We start from the raw sequence: 14,604 nt of genomic DNA, 5'->3' as shown, positions 1-14,604 counted from the left end.
CCCTGACGATTATGGTTTATGGAGGACTTGCCGTAGAGGATATGTTGTACGGACTTTAATTCTATGAGCTTGGATATATGGGCGTAGCCTTCTTGATGCGAGAATTAAGGCATAAACCAGCTTTTCCATACTGGTACAGCGAGTCTCAGCATCGTGCAACCATCTGCTCACATAATATACTGGTAATTGTTGCGCATCCTCTTCTCTCACCAATACTGCGCTAATTGAATACTCCGAGACTTCAAGGTATAGGATCAGAGACTCCCCATCCAACGGTTTTGACAACATGGGAGGGTTCCCCAGTTGCTCCTTGATCATCCTGAAAGCTTCCTCACATTCTGATTTCCACACAAAGTCTTTCCCTGCCACTTTAATCGCCTTAAAGAATTCCTTACTTCTGTCAGATGATTTAGAAATGAATCGATTCAACGCGATGATTCTTCCAGTTAAGCTTTGCACCTGCTTCACACTTATGGGAGACTTCATGTCCAGCAGTGCCTTGATTTTCGCAGGGTTAGCTTCAATTCCTCTATGATTGAAAATAAACCCGAGAAACTTGCCTGACTCAACACCGAACACGCACTTATGTGGATTAAACTTCATACGAAACCTCCTTAGAATGTTAAACATTTCCATCAAGTGCTTGATATGATCATTTGCTTCCTTCGGTTTTACCAACATATCATCTACATATACTTCCATAGTCCTTCCAATATGATTCTTGAACATCATGTTCACCAACCGTTGGTAGGTCATACCCGCATTGATCAATCCAAATGGCATCCCTATATAGCAATATAACCCCCTATCAGTGATGAAGGATGTATGTTCCTGATCGGGGCCATACATAGGAATTTGATTGTAACCGTAGTATCCATCCATGAAGCTTAACAAGGCATGCCCTGCAGTCACGTCGACCAGCTGACCAATTCGTGGGAGTAGAAAACTATTTTTCGGACAAGCTTTATTACGATTCGTGAAATCAACACACGTCCTCCACTTCCCATTTGGTTTTTTCACAAGCACCGAATTCGCAAGCCACTCGGGGTAGAAAGATTTCTTAATCAACCCAACTTCCAACAGTCGATCTACCTCCTCTTTTAACTCTATCGCCCTTTCTCCGCTTACCGGCGACGCTTTTGACGTATGCCCGTAAAATTATGGAAGATGTTCAATCGATGACACATTACCCCTGGGTCAATCCCAACCATGTTTGAATGACTCCATGCAAATACGTCAAGATTTTTAATCAAAAAATGGGTGAGCCTTTCTCTCATCTCAAAACTTAACTGAGATCACACCTTCAAAATCTTGCTTGGATCATCTTTATCAATTGGAACAGGTATTATGTCATCAACCGGCCCCGTTTTCTCAACAGGCATAGGGATCCTAGGATCCAGATCGAAATCAAAGTCCCGGGGGTCTTCGACTTCCATTCTTGCGTTTGAGTGTCCCTACAGATGGGAGCATCCACCTCATGAAAAGGTATAGTTTTATACATTATAGGTATTGAGGATGCGTCCTCAATTGAAGGAGCATTATTCTTCACAAACATGGAGGGCGCGTCCTTCTTCTGAGAAGCATCAACCTCATGTTCATTTTCACTCTCCAAGGGCGCATCCTGTCTTTGAGGAGCATCCACCTTGGGGTTACTTTCTAGGCTCTGTAAAATTTCACTCCTTCCTTCCAACTTTTCTCCATTAACTTCCTTCTGCACAATATCTTCTTCATGATTCACCATGACTTCCTCCACACTGAGAATCCTCGAAACATTCCCCGATGTCAAAACAGGAGTGTTGGTTATATGAGTTTTTTCTTCCTCTGGAACTTCCATAAAATAATGGGCATGAACCTCCCCATTCGGTTTCACCTGAATGTACGTTGCATCTTCAACGGGAAGACCCTTTCCTTCATATCTTCTCTTGTGAAATTCTTTAACAACCTTGTGGTAGCAGTCGCGTGATTCGTATTGCGACCCCCTCAGACTGCCCACTCCGTTAGGCATTGGAAACTTTATCATCAGATGATGTATCGAGGTTATCACCCTGAATGCTCGCAACCAAGGCCTGTCCATCAGTACATTGTGCACGAACTCTTGATCCAACACTTTGAAGTCTATCATTTGAGTTACAGACAGAGCCCCTTTCCCAAGCATGACAGGAAGTCTAATCGAACCCATAACCCTTACCGCTTCTCCAGTAAAGCGGTAGATGTGTGCATTTTCAAAATTCATGTCACTATCTGAGAAACCCAATTTCTTGTATGTGTTGTAATACAAGATTTTTACAAAGCTTCCGTTGTCCAAGAAGACCTGATGCACGTTCATCATCCCAATGAGCATAATTATTACCAAAACATTGTTATGAGGATGATGTACCCATCTTGACTCTCTTTCCCTGAAAGTAATATCAGCATATTCCTCTTTGAATATTTTTAGAGGTCTATCTTCCAAGCTATGAATGTTGGTGAGTGGTAGGTGTAGTGCTTCTCTAGCATTTTTCTCCAGAGCCCGATTACTATATCCAATAAATGGATGTCCTCCAAAAATTGACCTAATACTTCCAGCTCTTTGGAATTTGACTTCGGTCGGCTTTTCATCCACGTCTGCCTGTGGTTGATGTCTTTCATCTTTCCCCTTATCATCGTTTCCTCTGCGTCACTTCACCTTGCCAATCCATTCTTCCAGATACCCAGCTTTTATCAACTCTTCAATCTCATCCTTTAAGTGATGACATTCGTGGGTATCGTGACTGGTAGACTCATGGTACTCACAATATTTTTTCTTGTCTCTACTCTGCCACGAGGTCAAATAGTCTGGTTTCTTAAAGATTCATTTGTCCTTATTTACCTCAAAGATGTGATCAATGGATGCTTTCAGCGGAGTGTAATTGCTCACCCTCTTTTTATAGTTCGACAGTGGACTCCACTCTCTCCGCACATTCACGACATTCAACCTATTAGGGTTCTGAGCATTCCGCCGATAATCTGGACTCGCGGACCTGTCCCTCCTCTTAGCTCACCCCTTTGAACTATGGGTATTATCATTCTTCTTTGTCTTGGCAAGCGATTGCTCAATCACTTTGAAGGACTCAGCCTACGCAAGTACATCAGCCAGCGACATAAGATCTTTTCCTTGCAAATGTTTCCATAAATCTGTTCCCACGCGCATACCAACTATAAGAAGTATTTTCAGCGTTTCGTCAGTTGCACCTCTCACCAAGGTATACTCTGTATTGAACCTTTTGAAATATGAAGTCAAGTTTTCCCCTTCCTTCTGTTTCAGATTGGCCAGTGTGGTAACAGGCGGTGTATCCCCTAGCGAGTGAAGTACTTACGCCCCTTTAGAGATAGGGGCGAGCAAAAGAGCGCGTTCTTCCATTTTTAGATCTTTAGCTTCGTAAGATCATGATAGAGTCCCTATACTTGAGATTCTATTAGTCAAGCGCTAGCGCCCTACAACTAGTATAGCAGAGCAGCCAGCTTCAAAGCTGACCTTCTTCTTAGAGACTTAGAGAAACCGCAGCTTGGAACTGAGTCAGAAACAAGGTTTTCATTTGTTCCTAAGATGTGATAACTCCTGGACCAAGTTTTTGGAACCACTGTTGAGCACCTTCTCTAAAGGTGGCCGCCAAAAGACGTCATCGTGTTAAGTCAGGTACCTGATATACATCCATCTCAATGTTGAAACGTCCCAAGAATTTCACGGGGTCGGAGTTTCTGTGAAAGCGCAAGTCATTGGTCTTGTTCCTGTATCCCGCAGGGAGCTGCGCTTCCCTTCCAATAACAGGGAAAGGGGATGGGGCTTGAGCAGTTGCTGTTACCCTACCTCCTTCAAGATGGTTTAGCAACCTTTTAAGATCATTCACATTAAATGTTCCTACTCCAGGGATGGTTTGAACTTTAAGTTGTTGGGGTTGCTCCGCCGCTTGTTGCTGTTCCTTTGGTTACCCCACGGGTTTACCGCTGGATCTTGCCGCCCCTCGCCTTGAGGCTGCGGTTTTGGTATATTTCCCTCGTGATTTTTAACATTCCCTGATACACGAGGTTCTTCCTGGCCGCGTCTCGGTATTTCGTTATTATTTTGCAACCTTTCTTGAGTTCGGACGTTGTTCCAGTCATGAGGACGCGTCCTGGATCCATTGCATGTAGCACTGTGAGAAGCCACAGGAACAAGGACAGGCGCTTCATCAGTTGAGGGCGCGCCCTCTCGTCTCCCATTATATGGCACCCTTCCATGTTGGTATCCCATCATTCCTTATCCATTTCTCTGATAGCCACGACCGTAATTTCCAAACCTTCCTCATGGAGGGGCACGCTCGTGCTCACGGTGCCACACCCTATCATCTCTTGAATATGTAGGGGGCATACGCGTTGTATCACAGGGCCTCACTTCTTCACTGTTTCCTTCCTTTTGCCATTCTAGCAACAACATTCTCAAATCATCATCTTCCAACCTTATGTCAAGCCTCCTCTTTAGAGTTGAAAGATCTCTTATTTCCTCATCTTGGTTTTGAATATTTTTCGCACGACGACGCTCATCCATCGTACGGCCAGACCTATGTGGGTGTGGAACAACCAGATTGCCGAGACGAGGCATTTCTCTTCCGTCAGTATCCTCATCGATAAGCTCCATAATAGGCTCTATATCATCAGAATATTCCAAGTGTCGTGGAGTGATTCGCAGGTTTCCTCTGTTGGCCTGGCCACGGGCATCCTGGGCATCTCCCTCAACCACGGGTGATTTTCCTAAGACGTGGCCACGTCGGGGCAAACGATGACCCCTCTTTATTTTATGACGCTCCACCGTGCTCAACCTCGAGTGAAAGTTGTTCACAGTGTCCCCCATGCGAAATAGCTGCTCCAAGATATCAGCGTTGCTGATGAGAACTGGAGGTGTTCCTCCCACATCTGGAGCTCTCAGAGGATCCACTATATTTCTGAGCATGTAGGGTTCATGGCGAGTGTAGCCTCCCTCGCCTTCTTCTTCAGATCTGCTATCACTTCCATCATAAGAACTTCCATCACAATTGTAAGACATCTTTTCCTCCCAAGACTATGATCTTAATCAGCACCCCTCCTTCTAGCGCCAATTTATTGACGTAGGAATCTGGTAACAACAAAGTTTGAGGTTTCTCGCCGGAATTAAGATCTATGACGGTGGTTATTTGCCGGAAAATCAAGCGGTGTGTGGTGGTTGTATGCTAATTAGGGGCTGAGATTGATTAGGGCAAGTGGTGGCTCCTTTTCAACTCTCAACTTTTAACCCCTCTCAATGTGCCTACGTACCCTTTATATAGGGATCAAGCCTGACGTAGTTCTTGGGGAACAAGAAATCTAATGGGCTTAGACTTCTTATTCATAGACCTGGTGAAAACCCTTCCAGAATCCATCTTCTGTTAGCTTTAGGAATGCCCAACTATGAGGCCCAACCGCGAAGGCCCAAGGTTCGTCCGTAATCCTATGACTTCACGGATAGTGCATCTTCCTGCGTAAGGATAACACTCCGATACAGCTATCTCCCTTAATTTACGGTCTCAGGTATAGACACGGTTCACCCCAAATGTCGGACGCGTCCCTGTCCCCCGAATGAGGATAACCCACCAGATAACAGGACAGGTGATCTCAAGCTCTTGGGTGCAAAGTGCAGGATGACTCCAAAGTTCTCCAACGAGGACACCCGTTGAATACAAGAACAGAGTTCCCAGAGCACACACCATAGTTAACCCCGCATCTTCAACAAGGACACCCGTTGAATACAGGAGGAGGCCTTCAGTCATCAGGCATACCCCTGGAGGCTTTCAAGCTTGTCACGGACATCCCCCTCTTTGACCGTCTCAATAAGGAAATTCTTCTAAGAGTACCTGCAACAAATACGTTAGTAAAAACAATCTTTATTCTCCTTTTCATGCTTGCCTTGTCCTCAAGATATCCTCGCTTGCCTTGTCCTAAATGAGGACAAGCGCAACTTTCCAAGAGTATGCATCCCCATGGACATGACGCATCCTCTATCTGTGGAATGCACACAATTCCCTTGTATCGCAACCTTAACATATGGATAACCCATTTTGTACATTTTACTCAAACAAGACGCGCCTGACCTTAGACGCGTCCTAGTTCCCTTGTCAGGGCAACCTTGGCTTTAATCAATTCATCTCACACAAACCACTATACGTTGGACGCATCCTATTAACAGAGGGTGCGTCCTCCCTTGATACATTGCAGTCCAAAGTCTTATTCTTCATCCTCTTGCTCCAATTCAGTTCCAATTGACGTGTTCTTGACCCGAAATGATCCATATTTTGGGTATAACAATTGTAATCACATGTTCACTTACATCTGAGTACTTAATTACAAATTTATGAAGTACGGCAGACATATTACAGATCTTAATCTAAGGAGTGCAGCTAGAGGTGGAAGATTGTCCCTGCTTAATTTATAAATAATTTACCAATATTAAAAGGTAATGTAATTTTTGGGAGTTGAACCTACTACCTCCTGACAAGAAGAAAAACTTATCCTGGTTACAGCATTCCTTTCTATTATGCCTAAAATTTTTATTTCTGCTAATATTTCACGTGTTTTTATTTATGGTTCTTATGGAGCTAAATTGCAACAGATCTTCTTTTTCTGGGGCATTGCTTGTATGATCTTAGGAGCACTGGCCGTCATGGCCCAAATGAAAGTAAGGACAGGCATGACAGAGTTTGGCAAGATCCGTCGGAAGATCCGTCGGTAGCTAGAAAATTTATTGAGTTCATTCTGAAATTCATTGAAAACATTTATATAAACTTCTCAGACTATGATATCTTTATAATAGAAAAACAAATTTATACGTTCTCAAATTATTTGTGTTTTATTATTTTAGTATATGGACTAGAAATTCCGCATTTAATGTAATCAAACCTTCAAATTATTCCCGATCAAGTCATGCTGTTAAAAAGATTCTAATAAAAGATGAATTCTAAAAGACATCATCTTTTTTTTTTGCCAGACGGTACAACTCTCAATCAAAAATTAGTGGAGAAGCATCAGCAACACCTAAAAAAGAAAGAAAAACAGATTTGTCATAGAACCAACAAGCTGAAATAAGAATTTATATGCTGGATAGGAAAACATGAAGGCAGCTGGCCAACAAACACTTAAGTTGGAAGAAGAAAGGCTCTTATGCAATGTTTTTAAATCGCACACTGGAACAAAAGATCAAGGCCGCAAAGATTCAGCAACTTAACTACGCAAACACTGATACCTGCACCTAAATGTTTTGTGTACCACTTTGTAATTTCAGGAAACATGTAAATGTAGCACATAATAATTCAAAAAGACCGGCCAAAGCTACAAATAATATTCTTGCAGAGAACTTAGAAACCCAAACGAATACCCAGTGATCTCCCTCGTTACCTTTACGAGATGTCGAGAAATCGAATTTTATCAAATTGAAGATGGGTTATGTCCATGTCCCAAAGACAAGGTACAAATAAGTAATGGCTAATCACTAAGTAGCCACAATACCAAAAATTCAAGTATTTTTAGAAATATTTGGACCATTTATTGCTGACAGAAGAATAACTTATATTTGGTAATTGCTATTAATGACTTGTATAGCCCACGTTCTTAAATTTCTTTTTATTTTCACTAAGGGTTGTATTTTCTATTGAAATTTCTAACAACAGTTTGTAGATGGTTCATGGTTCTCCATTGATAAACGAGGATTTAGGAATTTTAAATATCCATTGATTCTGAAATGAAAACACTTTTCTCTGAATTGTGAGTCTCAAATGCCTCAATAAGGTAATTTTTTCATCAATTTCTGCTAATTGCATGATGGGCTTTATTTTTATTGAATAATTATGATGGGGTTTGTGTGATGATTCTTGAAATTCTGAAAGTTGCAAGCTTGAATTGTATTCAGGGTGTTTGAGTAGTTATGTATAGACAATTTCGAAAGCCTGTGTGTTTGTGTTGTGTTAAAAAGATTTATGACAGCATTGCTATTTTGTAAAATGGATTTTGAGCCTGTTTGTTGAAATTGAGAAAGAAAATAGGTGCATGTTCTTAAGGGTTCATTATATTGTTATGTGATTAAATCGATACAAGATTAAACAAAGAAGTATGGCCCCGAGTACTGATTGTGAAGGAGAAGGGGAGGGAAGTGACAGGGAGAATTGTTGTAGTTCACCTTTCATTGACAGACGTATTTATAATGAAACGCCTACTTGTAGAACCCGCTATCCGGTTTCAGTTAGACTGAGAGCATATATGTTTGATGGATTAGGGAATTATTGTAATAAGGATTGGGATCTTCAAGAGGGCAGTGGACAGCAGTTCTGTTGGTACCATGTAGAGCTTCCTAGAGGGAACCAGAAATTGTCACAATCTGGACAATACCTTATTGATGCTCTCTGTCCACCGTTGAAACTTCAGGATATTCTATCGCTTCTTAGTAATGGACCCTTTTGTGGTTATGTAGATGGTGCTCTTGTTTTTAGAGTCAATTCACCTGCACCTGCATCTAGCCAATATACTTTCAAAATTGCAGCGAGGGTTACTGAGAGTTCGGTTATAACTGTATCTTTGGGTCGAATTCCTAGATTGGGTTTCTCACCGGTTGGTCAGTCACTACTTTTAGATGTTCCTAGCGTAGAAAGCCCCACTTACATTAGGGGAGAGCAGAAGGAAAAGAGTGGAACTGTGATTGCAGAACATGTTCTTGACTTTTTGTTGCGGATGAATCATTCAGAGGAGGCAGATAATGCTGTGCCAAAGTGTGTATCGAATCTTGTTGTTCACATTATTGACACACATGTGGATCACCTCCAGGATGTTGTGACAACACTTGAATCGGAGCTAGATTCAATAGAGTTTGAATTGGATAAAGGTAAGTATGATTTATGATGTTTTGTCTGTTTTTCTTTGTTAATTTGTAAACTTAACTTAAAGCTTTTTATATATTGTCCTTACACTTTTGATGTTGATATTCAATAATTCGTATGGACTTTTTCTCACACCATGTTCATTACAAACATCATCCCTAAGTCCTCATTCCGGTCCTTGCGTTTAAATAAGTGTAATTGCTATAATTTTGTAGTTTTGGATGTCTGAGGTCTTCCATTATAGTTCCCCATTTCCTACTTGATTCCTGCTTTTGGAAATGTGATGGTTGTGCATTTGAGCCTTATGTGTGCATAGATTAAAAATAAAGTGTATTATGTTTGACAATATAATTCGTGTTATGCTATGCTAAACTTGCCCTCTCTGTAGAGGTAGGTGGCCATGGAAAAACAAGGTAATGGAGACAATCTTGTATCCATACATTTTACACTACCTTGCATCTAATCTAATGCCCTTCCCTAAAAGGGTCTCGTACATTCAGTTTTACTATTATTTCTAATAGTATTACATTTCCTGTAATCCAGGCAGTTTTGCTCTAAAGGAGAAGTTACTAGAGGATAGACGGTTCCCAAGGATGCATCTTGACTTGCAGCGCCTGCTGCAGGTAGTTTCTCATTATAATTCATCAAAAATATATAGTTAGTCTAATACCTTTCATCTGATCTGAGAATGTTCATTTACTCTACTCTAGCAACCTACGACCTTAACAACAGAGGATATAGAAATTAGTTTTTACAATTTAGAAGCCTCGTAAGATGTCTTTCATTAAGCAAAGGTCTATTGTCAACATAGAAAAGATTGCCAACAAAAGTACCTGGATAATCTTCAATCTTCATAATAGTGGACAAAGAAAATATTCTCTTGTCAAGGTCCATAAGAATTTTGGTGACTGAGATATGAGCCCTGCAATCAGTTTTCGACTCACTTTGTTGATAACTTTTTGTGGTGATTTCAAACTATTTCAATGAAGGTCTATACGTTTATGAGATCTCAACAAATTCTCACGACATGCAGGTGATTGCACACGGGGAACAAGTATTTCCACGAGTCAAGGAAAAATGCTCTTCAAAAGATTGGTTTGCCAGTGAAGACATCAATTCGATTGAAGAGTTATGTGGGGGACTAAGGCGACTAAAAGAGAATGTCGGGTTCATAGTCAATCGTGTCACAGCCGTCCAAGCAGGTCTTGACAATTGGCAAGCAGAACAGATCAACAAAAAGCTATACTACCTTTCATTCTTGTCAATCATATTTCTTCCTTTGTCTATAATCACCGGAGGTTAGAATGATCTCACAAAACTCACAATCATACTTTTTCATATATAAATCGACAGCGTCTTGAAATGCCAGTTCATTCGTTATGTTGACAGTGTTTGGAATGAACGTGGGAGGAGTTCCATGGACAGGACAAGATGATCCAGAGCTGAAAGATGGTTTTCTAAATGTTGTTTGGTTGAGCGCGGGAACACTACTTTTGATACTGATGCTCTTCCTTTTTCCAGCACTTTGCACTCGTTTAACTGCTTGGCACGGCAAGAGAAAGATAAGGAAAAGCTGGAACAGAAGTTTGTTTTCCAGAAGAAATGGCTACATGCGGCTTTAAGAACAAAATGAGTAGCCCTTGTACTGGTTTAATAGAGTTATGCTAGTCGTTTTATATTCATCCGAAAATCATTTTCGATTAGTTTTTTGTCGCCTGCCTTCATAAAGATACAAGTCATGCAACACCTCTGGGTGTGGTGCAGCCGTATCTTTGTGGTTTATTTTACAAGGTGAATATGCTAGTGTGTTTAACTAGTTAAAATATACTAGTTTATAGCCCCGTGTTTTACATACGTGGATTTCAAAAATTATTTACTAAATTAAATAAATAAAATTATAATTAAAATTGAATAATATAATTGTGAAATATTAAGTTATCTATACAATATTGTGTCTAAATGTTATGATTAATTTATTTAAGAACTAATTTCGTTAAATATGTTATAATTCATATTTAAATTATATTGTCAAGTTTCCATAATTAAAATGGGTCATAATAACTACATGAATCTTTTATAAACCTAATATGGATACCAAACCTAGAAATGGATAGTCCAGTGGTTCTAATTAAAGTTAAAAATCATAGTCTAACCAAAATATGGATATATGGGTTATCCACCAATTTATAATATATAGATACAGATACACTCATGTTTTATCTCTTGAGATGATAAAAAAATAACCGCATATAATATAGAATAGAATGCTAAAATTGATTTTCAAAATGAATCATAAATATCACGTGTTATATTCTTATAATTATTTATACTCCTGCCTATCCATTATAAAAGACATTTGACTTTTTGTGCATATAACTTTAGATTTTATTATTATATGGTTAAAATTGTTAATTTTTATATTTTATTTATGGAATACAAATTTAATATTAGCATTTTTATTTTAAAACAACAATTTTTTTCTAACAAAAGGTTAATTATTACTATGGGTCAAAACATTTCATTAGCCTAAAAGAGAATCAAGAACAATCATCTTCAACAAAATACTTAGAATAGACCAAACACATTGCAGCAAAAGTCCCAAATAGGTACTAAGGCCTATTTGGCTGATGAGTACTTACAGGCTTATAAATAAATAGGTTATTTTTCAAAGATCAGCCAATTTTTCAAAGATCAGCACTTTTGCTGCAATGTGTTTTGGTCTATTCATTTATAAGCCTGTAAGTGCTCATCAGCAGCGAGTGTTGTCGACCCAACTTATAAGTTATAAATTCAACTTATAAGCTGATAAGTTAAATGTTAGTAACAACGTGTTTTTTCTCAACTTATTTTGAATTTTCATTTTTTTACCAATTTTAGTTTTAAAATATATATTTTTAAATGTTAATCTAATTCAAAATTCACGAATTAAGATAATTATATTTGAAAATTGTTTTTTTTATTTATTTAAGTACAAAAAATTTTGACTTATTTATTTTTAAGTAGTGATCATTTTGTACCCCTGAATATCCGTTATTTCTTCCTTTTGTTTGTCAAGGCTAGGGCATAATTTGAGTCGGGCGTAATTCGAGCCGAGGTTAATCAATTCGAGCCGAGCCGACTCGTTTAACTAATCGAGCCTAAATCTCAGCTAAACTCGACTCGTTTAATTTCACTAGTCGATTTTAACGAGTTGGGCGAATCAGCTCGTTTAATTTTACACTTAATCGAGCGTAAATCTATCCCCGCAAACAAACCGAGTTTCGATTCGGGCATAATTTGAGTCGGGCGTAATTCGAGCCGAGGTTAATCAATTCGAGCCGAGTTTGCTCGTTTAACTAATCGAGCCTAAATCTCAGCTAAACTCGACTCGTTTAATTTCACTAGTCAATTTTAACGAGTTTGGCGAATCAACTCGTTTAATTTTACACTTAATCGAGCGTAAATCTATCCCCGCGATTGGTTCGTTTAATTTCATGAACAAAATCGAGCTGACTCGTTAAATTAAACGAGTCAAAATCTCTACACAAACTCGACTCATTTAACTAACGAGCCGAGTCGAACTCATTTAAAAGAATTTCAGCTTATCGATTAATTTTCAAAATGAATTCTAAATATCACATGTCATACTTTAATCAGTTACGATCCAATTTATAATAATGAAATTTTTGCGTCTATTTCAATTTCACCAATTAAAATATCTCACCAGTGTAACAAAATTACGTTAATCGAAAACAAATTTTGATTCGTAATTTGATTTCACTAACATTACTCTTTAGTCACTGGTATACTATTCAAATTCGTTTAATGACAATCGGTGAAGATGACAATTCAAACTGGGTAATACTTTTTATGTCGTATTCTTAAAATTCAAACACAAACACGACACGTTATGAATTCATTAATTATTTTTTATATTTATGCTTATCCATTATTAAAGAAATTTGACTTTTGTGCACATAACTTTAGGTATTTTGACCACAGTTTAAATCGTTAATTTTTATATTTTTATTTATGGAATACAAATATAATATTAGCATTTTTATTTAAAATCATTTTTTTTAAAAACTAATTATTACTATGGGTCAAAACACATAAAATTACATGCAAGAAAGTTGAATGCCTTATATGAGAGCAAGTTCAATGCTAAATGTAAGATAATAATTGCCATTACTATAATATGGTACCAAAATTAAAAAAATGGTGCTAAAATAATAATTACACTTCAATAATTCTGTTATGTTCTCATTTTGTATGAGGGGACCAATATGTCTTATGTGTTTAAGGTGTGCATAGCTGAGCTGTTCTAGTGCTTTGTCTCCTAGCTGATCATATCCTTGTCATTAAAAGCATGTACTCAGAACATTGTTTCTCTTATATTGAATAGAGCAAGCTACAAATGTTTTCTTCCTCCACATTTACTACTTAATACTTGTTGCACATTCTTTATTATCTATCTGCTTATCAGTCCTTATGGTATCAAAGCGGGGTGTGTGTAAGTGAGCTAAAAGTAATTTTTTCAAAATCAATCATTGATATCAATTTAAGCTATATCTTTTCTTCATCAAAAACAACCAGGTTTCAAACATTTTTCTTCGAAGAAAATAAGATTTGTATTGATGTTCAATTTGTGAGAAACAAATCTCATGGCTACAAACTGAATCACTTATCAAGATATTATGTAACAGCCCGCACTTCCGGACTATTAAATCTAAATCGAAAACTAAAATAAAATAGATTCTCATTCGAAAATTCTATTACAGATTGACTATACAAAAGCGCAGCTAAAAGTGAAAGTCCAAAAGTCAATCCAATCCAATCTTAAGTTCTCGAAACTTCAATGTTACCCAACTCGAATCTTAGACGAAACTTGAAATATTAAAAGGGGTGAGTTACAAAGCTCGGCAAGAAACCGATCGATCCAACTAGCAAACCAAGTAACAATGACAGATATAACAAAATACGGTAATCTATACGATACGATATACGAAACAAATACTTTCGATACACATTCGTATTCTTATTCGATACACACAATACACATACCACGTGAACAACAATAATTCAAAATCAATAACTCATGCCACAAAACTGTCACTAAATCCGGTGACTACGGTCCTAAGTTCTTATTCGATATTTTCACAAACTATGACACAAATCAAAGATTCGAAATTATCGTTGGCACACCACACATATATACGATAATACATATCACTATAACACATAATACTTTTAAATATATCATCACTTAGTCCATGTTTTGATATCAAATATACACGCATAACACACAATTTTAAAAACACTAGTAAGATCAATCGAAAACTTACCTCTAAACTTGACTAGATCCAAAATTAGCCTTTTTGACCCTCTAAACGATATTTTCTTGGAAAACACAAAACACAAAAGTTGTAGAGAACGAAAAGTCCAGAATCAACGAATTCTGACTTAAGATGAATTTTCTAAGAATTTTACAAGACTGCTGGATTATGCTGAGAAGAGCCCTGCGAATTTTCTGAATAAAAACGAGGAACATGAATATGGTATATTTATAACGATACAAAACTCTCTTTCTTAACCTATAAGGTATCCGTAATCAAATCTGATCCAAATTTTAGGCCCATAAATCTAATTCAATTTTAAATTCTAGTCTTAATCAAATTTTAATCCTTTTTTTTCAATATCCTATTATTATTATTATTATCAATCAAATTCTAAAAATTACAGGATATTACATATG

At 37.9% G+C, this 14,604-nt stretch overlaps 1 protein-coding gene across 1 annotated transcript; it reads left to right on the top strand.

Moving 5' to 3' along the window:
- Positions 1-7,113: 7,113 nt before the first annotated feature.
- On the top strand, positions 7,114-10,748 carry LOC141684787 (uncharacterized). The gene is made up of 4 exons (XM_074489915.1): positions 7,114-8,875; positions 9,414-9,493; positions 9,904-10,168; positions 10,260-10,748. Exons 1-4 carry the CDS (start codon positions 8,110-8,112, stop codon positions 10,490-10,492), a joined length of 1,344 nt encoding a protein of 447 aa, XP_074346016.1. The 5' UTR covers positions 7,114-8,109; the 3' UTR covers positions 10,493-10,748.
- Positions 10,749-14,604: the final 3,856 nt, after the last annotated feature.

The sequence above is a fragment of the Apium graveolens genome, chromosome 9 (genome assembly GCF_009905375.1).
Source record: "Apium graveolens cultivar Ventura chromosome 9, ASM990537v1, whole genome shotgun sequence".
Taxonomy (NCBI): domain Eukaryota; kingdom Viridiplantae; phylum Streptophyta; class Magnoliopsida; order Apiales; family Apiaceae; genus Apium; species Apium graveolens.
The sequence above is the reverse complement of the archived record's forward strand: the minus strand, read 5'-3'. Positions and strand labels throughout refer to the sequence as shown.